Source organism: Oncorhynchus masou, chromosome 16 (genome assembly GCF_036934945.1).
Source record: "Oncorhynchus masou masou isolate Uvic2021 chromosome 16, UVic_Omas_1.1, whole genome shotgun sequence".
NCBI classification, from domain to species: domain Eukaryota; kingdom Metazoa; phylum Chordata; class Actinopteri; order Salmoniformes; family Salmonidae; genus Oncorhynchus; species Oncorhynchus masou.
Genome location: NC_088227.1, coordinates 47,465,265 through 47,481,171, shown reverse-complemented (window position 1 = coordinate 47,481,171; position 15,907 = coordinate 47,465,265). Strand labels below are relative to the sequence as shown.

The following is a 15,907-nucleotide window of genomic DNA, read 5'->3' as shown; positions in this document are numbered from 1 at the left end:
GCACTACTTTAGACCAGAGCCCTATGGAACCCTATTCCCTATATAGTGCACTACTCTAGACCAGAGCCCTATGGAACCCTATTCCATATATAATACACTACTTTAGACCAGAGCCCTATGGAACCCTATTCCCTATATAGTGCACTACTCTAGACCAGAGCCCTATGGAACCCTATTCCCTATATAGTGCACTACTTTAGACCAGAGCCCTATGGAACCCTATTCCCTATATAGTGCACTACTTTAGACCAGAGCCCTATGGGGGTAGTGCACCATATAAGGCATTGGGGAGCCTGTATGCTCTGTTCCCGTCTGTACCAGTGTTGTTCATATACAGGATGTCACAATGATGTCATACCTTCCTTCCTTTAGAAGTGTAGACATGCTGTGTGACATCTTCAATATTATTATTGTCGGCTAATGGGGATCCTAATGGATCCAATCAAATAGTTACGTGTGAAATACCAGCCATCGTTAAAGGCTAGTCTTTATAACCAGGTCTCCTTACAGGCAGCCAGCTAGGGCTTGAATCACCTGAGACCGGGCTGCTACTGTAGGATCAAAGTTCTGTCTGAGTTATCATTGCTAGAGCTCACTCATGCGCGTAATCAGAGGGAGGGGGGGAGAGAGAGAGAGAGAGAGGGCAAGCCCATTGCACCGAGAGTGAGAGAGAGAGACCAGCGCGCCTACAGACTATCACCAGTCAGTTAGTTGCAGCAACCTTGTCACGGACAACTCTCCCCCCAGTCGGCCCTGAACATTTAGCCAGAGAAGCGGCCAGCATGGAGAACTTGTACGAGACCGTAGCGGAGGCGAGCGTGTATGAGCGGCCCGACAGTCCTGCTGAGGCCAAGTATGAGAACCAAGGAGTTATCTATGAAACTCCCAGTGAGGTGGAAGAGGCGTTGCACAGAGAGGAGCAGGTGTACTCATCCCCGAGAGGGAAGCGATCTTCGCCGGACTACATGGACACCAGAGACGCGCCGGAACAGGCAGCAGAGAAAGATCGTTCTTCTTCAGCCTCCTCGTACGGCAACAACGAGGACGATAAGTGCGCGGTGGAGGAGATTAAATTAGCAGCAGAGGTTGAGGCTGTCCTTGAGGTTAACGGTGAAGGAGCTGGCTCGAGACGGTCATCGTCATCATCATCCTCCTCTTCCTCCAAGCACGAGGGCAACCTGCAGGACAGGCTGGTGGATGCCTACAGCCACAGTGAGAAGAGTCTGAGCGATAAGGAGGAGGAAGAACTGGTGGACTACAGTCTGAAGACCATCGAGACTCTGGAAGCCATTACTCTGAATGAGGACAGTGCCACTCCTGATGACCCCAATGCACCCGAAATCTCCCTGTTTGTCAAGGTAAGGAAGAGGAATTGTCAACTTTCTCAAATTGTCTCCAACTGTCTCAGAAGGGATATTCATATAAATAACCGTGGAATAGGTATCTACAGGCCCCGAGATAAACAGGAATAAACAGCTGTTTCTCCAACTGTCTCAGAAGGTAGGTCTAAGGAATGGGATTCAACAGAACTCCCGTTGTGTTACAGTTGGAGAAACACAGATTACATTGGCCTATATATATATATATATGTGTGTGTTTATAACTGAGGATGAGGAATATATATAGGCCAACATAATCTGTATTTCTTCAACTGTCACAAATGGTTTCAAATGTCATTGGTCTTCTGAGGGATAAAGGTGATGTTTAAAACAGCCATAAGAAAGCAAGCATTGACAAGAACGTGTGTTAAATGTTGTATATGGTCTGTATACGATCTATCTTCATCAGATAGTGTTTTTCAGGGTCATTGAGTTACCGTCTAAGATTGGCCCGTACCCTCCTCGCCACTCTGCAGTAGTCTGAAGGTCGTTAAGGTGTGGCTGTGTGAGTGGTCATCCCCCTCCACATGGACTTTGCTATAGTAGGCCTCACAGCAGGATAGGCCTCATCCAGCGCTATTCACATCCTGGAGGTCCAGACGACAGCAGGTTTCCTGTTCTACCTGATCATGAATCCACCTGGTGTCCCAGGTTTAAATCAGTTCTTGAAATAGAGGGGAAGAATGAAAATCAGTGGTGGAACTGTCTTCGACCCTCAGGTTTGAAAACACAGAGTCCGACAGAACCATAGAGTTCATAGAACCACAGAGAACCATAGAGTTCAGAGAGGCACTTGGCTTCCTATTAATGTTTTCTTTATCAACAAGCTCATTTCTGTGTGTAGAGCAGGAAGTGATGTTTTATTCCACTGTGTCTATATCCTCTGTACACCGTCTTTGACTTTGACAAGCCCTGGAGACAGCCTTGTAATCATTAACTATAGTTCACTGTACCACCATAGAAACAAGAGGTGAGCTCTATGGCTGGGCAAACCCCCCCCCCCCCCCCACACACACACACACACTGGCTGTAATCAGTGTTTTCTGTTCGAGCACGGTCACCCTGATAATTGAGCAACACAGATTAACAGAGAAAGAGAGAGAGAGAGAGAGAGTGGTTTGAACAAAAGAGTGGTTGGACATGTTTGAGTCTGAGAAAGTCCAGATATATACGGTAGCCTCTTACCTATCCCATAGACCTTATCCCCTAGCCAATAGACCCTATCCCCTAGCCAATAGACCCTATCCCCTAGCCAATAGACCCTATCCCCTAGCCCATAGACCCTATCCCCTAGCCAATAGACCCTAGCCCATAGACGCTATCCCCTAGCCCATAGACCCTATCCCCTAGCCAATAGACCCTATCCCCTAGCCAATAGACCCTAGCCAATAGACCCTAGCCCATAGACCCTATCCCATAGACCCTATCCCATAGACCCTATCCCCTAGCCCATAGACCCTATCCCCTAGCCAATAGACCCTATCCCCTATCCCCTAGCCAATAGACCCTAGCCCATAGACTCTATCCCCTAGCCAATAGACCCTAGCCCATAGACCCTATCCCATAGACCCTATCCCCTAGCCAATAGGCCCTAGCCCATAGACCCTATCCCCTAGCCAATAGACCCTAGCCCATAGACCCTATCCCCTAGCCAATAGACCCTAGCCCATAGACCCTATCCCATAGACCCTATCCCATAGACCCTATCCCCTAGCCAATAGACCCTATCCCATAGACCCTATCCCCTAGCCAATAGACCCTAGCCCATAGACCCTATCCCCTAGCCAATAGACCCTAGCCCATAGACCCTACCCCATAGACCCTATCCCATAGACCCTATCCCCTAGCCAATAGACCCTAGCCCATAGACCCTACCCCATAGACCCTATCCCATAGACCCTATCCCCTAACCAATAGACCCTAGCCCATAGACCCTATCCCCTAGCCAATAGACCCTAGCCCATAGACCCTATCCCCTAACCAATAGACCCTAGCCCATAGACCCTATCCCAAAACCAATAGACCCTAGCCAATAGACCCTATCCCATAGACCCTATCCCCTAGTCAATAGACCCTATCCCCTAGCCAATAGACCCTATCCCATAGACCCTATCCCCTAGCCAATAGACCCTATCCCCTAGCTCTTATCCACTATCCCCTATCTCCTGCCCTATCCCCTGCCCTAGCCCACAGACCCTATCTCCTGCCCTAGCTCTTATCCCCTATCTCCTGCCCTATCCCCTAGCCCCTATCCCCTGCCCTAGCCCATAGACCCTATCTCCTGCCCTAGCTCTTATCCCCTAGCCCATAGACCCTATTCCCTAGCCAATAGACCCTATCCCCAAGCCAATAGACGCTGTCCCCTAGCCCATAGACCCAATCCCCTAGCCCATAGACCCTATCACCTAGCCCATAGACCCTATCACCTAGCCCGTATAAAAGCAACAGATACCATTAATAAGAAGGGGCTAGAAGAGTCTTATATGGTGAGCTACCGAGTGGCATGGAAAGGCCAAAAAACGTGACATGGCAGGAGATGTTTTGAAAAAATTACTGCTTCGCACACAAACCAGTGGATTATATGCATTACAGCATAGAGATGTAACTACATCTCTACTCCTCTAGTGTCACCACTCCTCTAGTTTCACCACACCTCTACACCTCTAGTGTCACCAATCCTCTAGTTTCACCACACCTCTATTGTCACCACTCCTCTAGTGTCACCACTCCTCTAGTGTCACCACTTCTCTAGTGTCACCACTCCACTAGTGTCACCACTACTCTAGTGTCACCACTACTCTAGTGTCACCACTCCTCTATTGTCACCACTCCTCTACACCTCTAGTGTTACCACACCTCTATTGTCACCACGCCTCTAGTGTCACCACGCCTCTCGTGTCACCACTCCTCTAGTGTCACCACTCCTCTAGTGTCACCACACCTCTACACCTCTAGTGTTACCACACCTCTATGGTCACCACTCCTCTATTGTCACCACTCCTCTAGTGTCACCACACCTCTACACCGCTAGTGTTACCACACCTCTATTGTCACCACTCCTCTAGTGTCACCACGCTTCTAGTGTCACCACGCCTCTAGTGTCACCACACCGCTCGTGTCACCACGCCTCTAGTGTCACCACTCCTCTATTGTCACCACTCCTCTATTGTCACCACTCCTCTATTGTCACCACTCCTCTAGTGTCACCACTTCTCTATTGTCACCACTCCTCTATTGTCACCACTCCTCTAGTGTCACCACACCTCTACACCTCTAGTGTTACCACACCTCTAGTGTCACCACGCCTCTAGTGTCACCACGCCTCTAGTATCACCACGCCTCTAGTGTCACCACACCTCTCACGTCACCACGCCTCTAGTGTCACCATTCCTCTAGTGTCACCACACATTGAGTGTCACCACTCCTCTAGTGTCACCTACCTCTAGTGTCACCAGTCCTCTAGTGTCACCAGTCCTCTAGTGTCACCACTCCTCTAGTGTCATCACTCCTCTAGTGTCACCACTCCTCTAGTGTCACCACTCCTCTAGTGTCACCACTCCTCTAGTGTCACCACTCCTCTCATGTCACCACACCTCTATGGTCACCACTCCTCTAGTGTCACCACTCCTCTAGTGTCACCACACCTCTATTGTCACCACTCCTCTATTGTCACCACTCCTCTAGTGTCACCACTTCTCTAGTGTCACCACTCCTCTAGTGACACCTCTCGTGTCACCACACCTCTAATGTCACCACACCTCTATTGTCACCACTCCTCTACACCTCGAGTGTCACCACTCCTCTAGTGTCACCACTCCTCTTTTGTCACCACACCTCTACACCTCTATTGTCACCACACCTCTATTGTCACCACTCCTCTAGTGTCACCACGCCTCTAGTGTCACCACGCCTCTAGTGTCACCACTCCTCTAGTGTCACCACTCCTCTAGTGTCACCACTCCTCTAGTGTCACCACTCCTCTATTGTCACCACTCCTCTACACCTCTAGTGTCACCACTCCTCTAGTGTTACCACTGCTCTAGTGTCACCACTTCTCTAGTGTCACCACTCCTCTAGTGTCACCACTACTCTATTGTCACCACTACTCTAGTGTCACCACTCCTCTATTGTCACCACTCCTCTACACCTCTAGTGTTACCACACCTCTATTGTCACCACGCCTCTCGTGTCACCACACCTCTAGTGTCACCATTCCTCTAGTGTCACCACTCCTCTAGTGTCACCACTCCTCTAGTGTCACCACTCCTCTAGTGTCACCACTCCTCTAGTGTCACCACACCTCTACACCTCTAGTGTTACCACACCTCTATGGTCACCACTCCTCTATTGTCACCACTCCTCTAGTGTCACCACACCTCTACACCGCTAGTGTTACCACACCTCTATTGTCACCACTCCTCTAGTGTCACCACGCTTCTAGTGTCACCACACCTCTAGTGTCACCACACCTCTCGTGTCACCACGCCTCTATTGTCACCACTCCTCTATTGTCACCACTCCTCTATTGTCACCACTCCTCTAGTGTCACCACTTCTCTATTGTCACCACTCCTCTATTGTCACCACTCCTCTAGTGTCACCACTCCTCTATTGTCACCACTCCTCTACACCTCTAGTGTCACCACTCCTCTAGTGTTACCACTCCTCTAGTGTCACCACTTCTCTAGTGTCACCACTCCTCTAGTGTCACCACTACTCTATTGTCACCACTACTCTAGTGTCACCACTCCTCTATTGTCACCACTCCTCTACACCTCTAGTGTTACCACACCTCTATTGTCACCACGCCTCTCGTGTCACCACACCTCTAGTGTCACCATTCCTCTAGTGTCACCACTCCTCTAGTGTCACCACTCCTCTAGTGTCACCACTCCTCTAGTGTCACCACACCTCTACACCTCTAGTGTTACCACACCTCTATGGTCACCACTCCTCTATTGTCACCACTCCTCTAGTGTCACCACACCTCTACACCTCTAGTGTCACCACGCCTCTAGTGTCACCACGCCTCTAGTGTCACCATTCCTCTAGTGTCACCACACATTGAGTGTCACCACTTCTCCAGTGTCACCACTCCTCTAGTGTCACCAGTCCTCTAGTGTCATCACTCCTCTAGTGTCAACACTCCTCTAGTGTCACCACTCCTCTAGTGTCACCACTCCTCTCATGTCACCACACCTCTATGGTCACCACTCCTCTAGTGTCACCACTCCTCTATTGTCACCACTCCTCTAGTGTCACCACTTCTCTAGTGTCACCACTCCTCTAGTGACACCTCTCGTGTCACCACACCTCTAATGTCACCACTCCTCTACACCTCGAGTGTCACCACTCCTCTAGTGTCACCACTCCTCTTTTTTCACCACACCTCTACACCTCTATTGTCACCACACCTCTATTGTCACCACTCCTCTAGTGTCACCACTCCTCTACACCTCTAGTGTCACCACTCCTCTAGTGTCACCACGCCTCTAGTGTCACCACTCCTCTAGTGTCACCACTCCTCTAGTGTCACCACTCCTCTATTGTCACCACACCTCTACACCTCTAGTGTCACCACTCCTCTAGTGTCACCACTCCTCTAGTGTCACCACTCCTCTAGTGTCACCACGCCTCTAGTGTCACCACGCCTCTAGTGTCACCACTCCTCTAGTGTCACCACGCCTCTAGTGTCACCACGCCTCTAGTGTCACCACACCTCTGGTGTTACACTCCTCTAGTGTCATCACTTCTCTACTGTCACCACTCCTCTATTGTCACCACTCCTCTAGTGTCACCACTTCTCTATTGTCATCACTTCTCTATTGTCACCACTCCTCTTGTCACCACTCCTCTATTGTCACCACACCTCTACACCTCTAGTGTTACCAAACCTCTATGGTCACCACTCTTCTATTGTCACCACACCTCTACACCTCTAGTGTTACCACGCCTCTAGTGTCACCACGCCTCTAGTGTCACCACGCCTCTAGTGTCACCACTCCTCTAGTGTCACCACTCCTCTACACCTCTAGTGTCACCACTCCTCAAGTGTCACCACTCCTCTATTGTCACCACACCTCTTGTCACCACTCCTCTATTGTCACCACTCCTCTCGTGTCACCACTCCTCTACACCTCTCGTGTCACCACTCCTCTATTGTCACCACTCCTCTATTGTCACCAATCCTCTAGTGTCACCACTCCTAGTGTCACCACTCCTCTAGTGTCACACACATCTAGTGTCACCACTCCTCTATTGTCACCACTCCTCTAGTGTCACCACTCCTCTATTGTCACCACTCCTCTAGTGTCACCACTCCTCTAGTGTCACCACTCCTAGTGTCACCACTCCTCGAGTGTCACACACATCTAGTGTCACCACTCCTCTATTGTCACCACACCTCTACACCTCTAGTGTTACCAAACCTATATGGTCACCACTCCTCTATTGTCACCACACCTCTACACCTCTAGTGTTACCAAACCTCTATGGTCACCACTCCTCTATTGTCACCACACCTCTCGTGTCACCATTCCTCTTGTGTCACCACACCTCTAGTGTCACCACTTCTCCAGTGTCACCACACCTCTAGTGTAACCACTCCTCTATTGTCACCACACCTCTACACCTCTAGTGTCACCACGCCTCTAGTGTCACCACACCTCTAGTGCCACCACACCTCTCGTGTCACCACGCCTCTAGCGTCACCACTCCTCTAGTGTCACCACTCCTCTAGTGTCACCACTCCTCTAGTGTCACCACTCCTCTACACCTCTAGTGTCACCACTTCTCTATTGTCACCACTCCTCTAGTGTCACCACTCCTCTAGTGTCACCACACCTCAACACCTCTAGTGTCACCACTCCTCTATTGTCACCACACCTCTACACCTCTAGTGTCACCACACCTCTACACCTCTAGTGTCACCACTCTTCTAGTGTCACCACTCCTCTAGTGTCACAACTCTTCTAGTGTCACCACTCTTCTAGTGTCACCACTCCTCTATTGTCACCACTCCTCTATTGTCACCACACCTCTATTGTCACCACTCCTCTATTGTCACCACTCCTCTATTGTCACCACACCTCTATTGTCACCACACCTCTAGTGTCACCACTCCTCTACACCTCTAGTGTCACCACTCCTCTAGTGTCACCACGCCTCTATTGTCACCACACCTCTCGTGTCACCACACCTCTAGTGTCACCATGCCTCTAGTGTCACCAAACCTGTAGTGTCACCACTTCTCTGGTGTCACCACACCTCTACACCTCTATTGTCACCACTCCTCTATTGTCACCACTCCTCTAGTGTCACCACTCCTCTAGTGTCACCACTCCTCTAGTGTCACCACTCCTCTAGTGTCACCACTCCTCTACACCTCTAGTGTCACCACTTCTCTATTGTCACCACTCCTCTAGTGTCACCACTCCTCTAGTGTCACCACACCTCAACACCTCTAGTGTCACCACTCCTCTATTGTCACCACACCTCTACACCTCTCGTGTCACCACACCTCTACACCTCTAGTGTCACCACTCTTCTAGTGTCACCACTCCTCTAGTGTCACAACTCTTCTAGTGTCACCACTCTTCTAGTGTCACCACTCCTCTATTGTCACCACACCTCTATTGTCACCACTCCTCTATTGTCACCACTCCTCTATTGTCACCACACCTCTATTGTCACCACTCCTCTATTGTCACCACTCCTCTATTGTCACCACACCTCTATTGTCACCACACCTCTAGTGTCACCACTCCTCTACACCTCTAGTGTCACCACTCCTCTAGTGTCACCACGCCTCTATTGTCACCACACCTCTAGTGTCACCATGCCTCTAGTGTCACCAAACCTCTAGTGTTACCACTTCTCTGGTGTCACTACACCTCAACACCTCTAGTGTCACCACTCCTCTATTGTCACCACACCTCTACACCTCTAATGTCACCACTCTTCTAGTGTCACCACTCCTCTAGTGTCACCACTCTTCTAGTGTCACCACTCCTTTAGTGTCACCACACCTCTATTGTCACCACTTCTCTATTGTCATCACTTCTCTATTGTCACCACTCCTCTAGTGTCACCACTCTTCTAGTGTCACCACTCCTTTAGTGTCACCACACCTCTATTGTCACCACTTCTCTATTGTCATCACTTCTCTAGTGTCACCACTCCTCTAGTGTCACCACTCCTCTACACCTCTAGTGTCACCACTTCTCTATTGTCACCACTCCTCTAGTGTCACCACTCCTCTAGTGTCACCACACCTCAACACCTCTAGTGTCACCACTCCTCTATTGTCACCACACCTCTACACCTCTAGTGTCACCACACCTCTACACCTCTAGTGTCACCACTCTTCTAGTGTCACCACTCTTCTAGTGTCACCACTCCTCTATTGTCACCACACCTCTATTGTCACCACTCCTCTATTGTCACCACTCCTCTATTGTCACCACACCTCTATTGTCACCACTCCTCTATTGTCACCACTCCTCTATTGTCACCACACCTCTATTGTCACCACACCTCTAGTGTCACCACTCCTCTACACCTCTAGTGTCACCACTCCTCTAGTGTCACCACGCCTCTATTGTCACCACACCTCTCGTGTCACCATGCCTCTAGTGTCACCAAACCTCTGGTGTCACTACACCTCAACACCTCTAGTGTCACCACTCCTCTATTGTCACCACACCTCTACACCTCTAATGTCACCACTCTTCTAGTGTCACCACTCCTCTAGTGTCACCACTCTTCTAGTGTCACCACTCCTTTAGTGTCACCACACCTCTATTGTCACCACTTCTCTATTGTCATCACTTCTCTATTGTCACCACTCCTCTAGTGTTATCACTTCTCTATTGGCACCACTCTTCTAGTGTCACCACTCCTCTAGTGTCACCACACCTCTACACCTCTAGTGTCACCACCACTCTTGTCCAGAAGCCACTTCTGCTTTGTCTTAGCTGTGTGCTTGGGGTCGTTTTCCTGATGGAAGGTTTAACCTTTCCCCAGTCGGAGGTCCTGAGCGCTCGGTGCAGGTTTTCATCAAGTATCTCTCTTTGCGCCGTTCATCTTTTCCTCAACCCTGACTAGTCTCCCAGTCCCTGCTGCTGAAAAACATCCCCACAGCATGATGCTGCCACCACCATGCTTCGCCGTAGGGCTGGTGCCAGGTTTCCTCCAGACGTGACACTTGGCATTCAGGCTAAACAATTCAATCTTGCTTTCATCAGATCAGAGCATCTTGTTTCTCATGGTCTGAGTACTTTAAGTGCCTTTTAGCAAACTCCAAGCAGGCTGTCATGTGCCTTTACTGAGGAGTGGCTTCCGTCTGGCCACTCTACCATACAGGCCTGATCGGTGGTTTGCTGCAGAGATGGTTGTCCTTCTGGAAGGTTCTCCCATCTCCATAGAGGAACTATGCAGCTCTGTCAGTGGCCATCGGGTTCTTTGGACACCTCCCTGACCAAGGCCCTTCTCCCCCAATTACTCAGTTTGGCCGGGCGGCCAGCTCTAGGAAGAGTCTTGGTGGTTCTAAACTTCTTTCATTTCAGAATGATAGAGGCTGCTGTGTTCTTGGGGACCTTCAATGCTGCAGACATTTTTTGGTACCCTTCCCCAGATCTGTGCCTCTTGGAGCTCTACAGACAATTTTTTCAACCTCTGTGGTGGAAATTCAGTTCTGAGAGACTTTGGTTATTTCTTCAAACAATCATCTTTATTTAATATCGATTAATTATTGCAATAATGAAACCGTCACCCCAACAGTCTTGACTGTTGGACTGAGAATCTTCCCTTTACAGACAATGCACAGTTTATATAGCTAATACCCAGAATTCCTGGTTCCACCCCTCCCATATAGATTGGGGGGCACCATAAGCCACTTTGGGTTCATCCTCTGGTCATCTTCCTCTGATGTGGTCTCCCAGATGCGAGGATAATTAGGAATATTGAGGCCTTTGTTCTGTTTCTCCAGTCTCTCTCGGTTACAATCACCCCACAACCTGTCCATGGAATACATCTCCCTAAGTTCATCACTGATCATAGAATGGAATGTGGCTGTAAAGTTGTATCGCCCTCTAGTAAAACCCATTTCCTCAGTTCACCACTGATCATAGAATGGAATGTGGCTGTAAAGTTGTATCGCCCTCTAGTAAAACCCATTTCCTCAGTTCATCACTGATCATAGAATGGAATGTGGCTGTAAAGTTTTATCGCCCTCTAGTAAAACCCTAAGTGCCCAGACAAGCTGCGGGAAGCAAGAGTGGACACCATAAAACTCAGCCTTAGCAGGCCCGTCTTACTCTTAGTTAAATATATAATCATTTACTTTTAATATCAAACAAATCAGGTAAGTACGTAATATTTCTATCATACCTCATGGCTTGGTTCTTTGCTGTGACATGAACTGTCAACTGTGGGACCTTTATATAGACAGGTGAGTGCCTATCCAAATCATGCCCAATCAATTGAATTAACCACAGGTGGACTCCAAAGTTGTAGAAATATCTCAAGGATGATCAATGGAAACAAGATGCACCTGAGCTCAATTTCAAGTCTCATAGCAAAAGGTCTGACTACTTATGTAATTATGATATTTCTGTTTTCAAATTTTTATACATTTGCAAAAATGTGTGTATATATATATATATATATAAACCTGTTTTCGCTTTGTAATTATGGGGCATTCATTAGGCCACAGAAAATGTTCTCATAATTCTATTAATTCCAAGTACGTTTTTGGAAATGTTTAGATGTTTATAGGATATTTGTTTTAAGTTTTTAACACAATATTCCATTGATGTTCAAGCATTATACATTTTACCAAGTCTTATATTTAAGTTTGACCTAATATTACCACTAGACTCCCAGCATGAAATACATCCCCATTATGTTTCTATAGACTGGAATACATCCCCATTATGTTTCCCTCCAGACTGTAATACATCCCCATTATGTTTATATAGACTGGAATACATCCCCATTATGTTTCCCTCCAGACTGGAATACATCCCAATTATGTTTCTATAGTCTGGAATACATCCCCATTATGTTTCTATAGACTGGAATACATCCCCATTATGTTTCTATAGACTGGAATACATCCTCATTATGTTTCTATAGACTGGAATACATCCCTATTATGTTTATATAGACTGGAATACATCCCTATTATGTTTCCCTCCAGACTGGAATACATCCCCATTATGTTTCTATAGACTGGAATACATCCCCATTATGTTTCTATAGACTGGAATACATCCCTATTATGTTTATATAGACTGGAATACATCCTCATTATGTTTCTGTAGACTGGAATACATCCCCATTATGTTTATATAGACTGGAATACATCCCCATTATGTTTATATAGACTGGAATAATCCCCATTATGTTTCTATAGACTGGAATACATACCTATTATGTTTCTATAGACTGTAATACATCCCTATTATGTTTATATAGACTGGAATACATCCCAATTATGTTTCCTTTCAGATTGGAATACATACCAATTATGTTTCTATAGACTGGAATACATCCCCATTATGTTTCTATAGACTGGAATACATCCCTATTATGTTTATATAGACTGGAATACATCCCTATTATGTTTATATAGACTGGAATAATCCCCATTATGTTTATATAGACTGGAATACATCCCTATTATGTTTATATAGACTGGAATACATCCCTATTATGTTTATATAGACTGGAATACATCCCCATTATGTTTATATAGACTGGAATACATCCCTATTATGTTTATATAGACTGGAATACATCCCCATTATGTTTATATAGACTGGAATACATCCCTATTATGTTTATATAGACTGGAATACATCCCAATTATGTTTCCTTTCAGACTGGAATACATCCCAATTATGTTTCCTTTCAGACTGGAATACATCCCAATTATGTTTCCTTTCAGACTGGAATACATCCTCATTATGTTTCCCTCCAGACTGGAATACATCCCAATTATGTTTCTATAGACTGGAATACATCCCCATTATGTTTCTATAGACTGGAATACATCCCCATTATGTTTGTATAGACTGGAATACATCCCTATTATGTTTCTATAGACTGGAATACATCCCAATTATGTTTCTATAGACTGGAATACATCCCTATTATGTTTATATAGACTGGAATACATCCCCATTATGTTTCTATAGACTGGAATACATCCCCATTATGTTTATATAGACTGGAATACATCCCCATTATGTTTCTATAGACTGGAATACATCCCCATTATGTTTGTATAGACTGGAATACATCCCCATTATGTTTATATAGACTGGAATACATCCCTATTATGTTTATATAGACTGGAATACATCATCATTATGTTTCTATAGACTGGAATACATCCCTATTATGTTTATATAGACTGGAATACATCCCTATTATGTTTCCCTCCAGACTGGAATACATCCCCATTATGTTTCTATAGACTGGAATACATCCCCATTATGTTTCTATAGACTGGAATACATCCCTATTATGTTTATATAGACTGGAATACATCCTCATTATGTTTCTGTAGACTGGAATACATCCCCATTATGTTTATATAGACTGGAATACATCCCCATTATGTTTCTATAGACTGGAATACATCCTCATTATGTTTCTATAGACTGTAATACATCCCTATTATGTTTATATAGACTGGAATACATCCCAATTATGTTTCTATAGACTGGAATACATACCTATTATGTTTCTATAGATTGGAATACATCCCTATTATGTTTATATAGACTGGAATACATCCCAATTATGTTTCCTTTCAGATTGGAATACATCCCAATTATGTTTCTATAGACTGGAATACATCCCCATTATGTTTCTATAGACTGGAATACATCCCTATTATGTTTATATAGACTGGAATACATCCCTATTATGTTTATATAGACTGGAATAATCCCCATTATGTTTCTATAGACTGGAATACATCCCAATTATGTTTCTATAGACTGGAATACATCCCCATTATGTTTATATAGACTGGAATACATCCCTATTATGTTTATATAGACTGGAATACATCCCTATTATGTTTATATAGACTGGAATACATCCCCATTATGTTTATATAGACTGGAATACATCCCTATTATGTTTATATAGACTGGAATACATCCCCATTATGTTTATATAGACTGGAATACATCCCTATTATGTTTATATAGACTGGAATACATCCCAATTATGTTTCCTTTCAGACTGGAATACATCCCAATTATGTTTCTATAGACTGGAATACATCCTCATTATGTTTCCCTCCAGACTGGAATACATCCCAATTATGTTTCTATAGACTGGAATACATCCCCATTATGTTTCTATAGACTGGAATACATCCTCATTATGTTTCCCTCCAGACTGGAATACATCCCAATTATGTTTCTATAGACTGGAATACATCCCCATTATGTTTCTATAGACTGGAATACATCCCCATTATGTTTGTATAGACTGGAATGCATCCCTATTGTGTTTCTATAGACTGGAATACATCCCAATTATGTTTCTATAGACTGGAATACATCCCTATTATGTTTATATAGACTGGAATACATCCCCATTATGTTTCTATAGACTGGAATACATCCCCATTATGTTTATATAGACTGGAATACATCCTCATTATGTTTCTATAGACTGGAATACATCCCTATTATGTTTATATAGACTGGTATACATCCCTATTATGTTTCCCTCCAGACTGGAATACATCCCCATTATGTTTCTATAGACTGGAATACATCCCCATTATGTTTCTATAGACTGGAATACATCCCTATTATGTTTATATAGACTGGAATACATCCTCATTATGTTTATCTATAGACTGGAATACATCCCCATTATGTTTATATAGACTGGAATACATCCCCATTATGTTTATATAGACTGGAATACATCCCTATTATGTTTATATAGACTGGAATACATCCCTATTATGTTTCTATAGTCTGGAATACATCCCCATTATGTTTCTATAGACTGGAATACATCCTCATTATGTTTCTATAGACTGGAATACATCCCTATTATGTTTCTATAGACTGGAATACATCCCTATTATGTTTCTATAGCCTGGAATACATCCTCATTATGTTTCTATAGACTGTAATACATCCCTATTATGTTTATATAGACTGGAATACATCCCCATTATGTTTCTATAGACTGGAATACATCCCTATTATGTTTATATAGACTGGAATACATCCCCATTATGTTTATATAGACTGGAATAATCCCCATTATGTTTCTATAGCCTGGAATACATCCTCATTATGTTTCCCTCCAGACTGGAATACATCCCAATTATGTTTCTATAGACTGGAATACATCCCCATTATGTTTCTATAGACTGGAATACATCCCCATTATGTTTGTATAGACTGGAATACATACCTATTATGTTTCTATAGATTGGAATACATCCCTATTATGTTTATATAGACTGGAATACATCCCAATTAT

At 45.1% G+C, this 15,907-nt stretch overlaps 1 protein-coding gene across 1 annotated transcript in view; it reads left to right on the top strand.

Moving 5' to 3' along the window:
- Positions 1-642: 642 nt before the first annotated feature.
- The window catches only part of LOC135558022 (chloride intracellular channel protein 5-like), a 120,561-nt gene continuing 105,296 nt past the window's right edge, over positions 643-15,907 (top strand). The window contains exon 1 of the mRNA XM_064991792.1: positions 643-1,358. Within this exon, the coding sequence (XP_064847864.1) occupies positions 783-1,358 (576 nt within the window). The 5' untranslated portion in view covers positions 643-782. The remainder of the gene's footprint in view (positions 1,359-15,907) is intronic.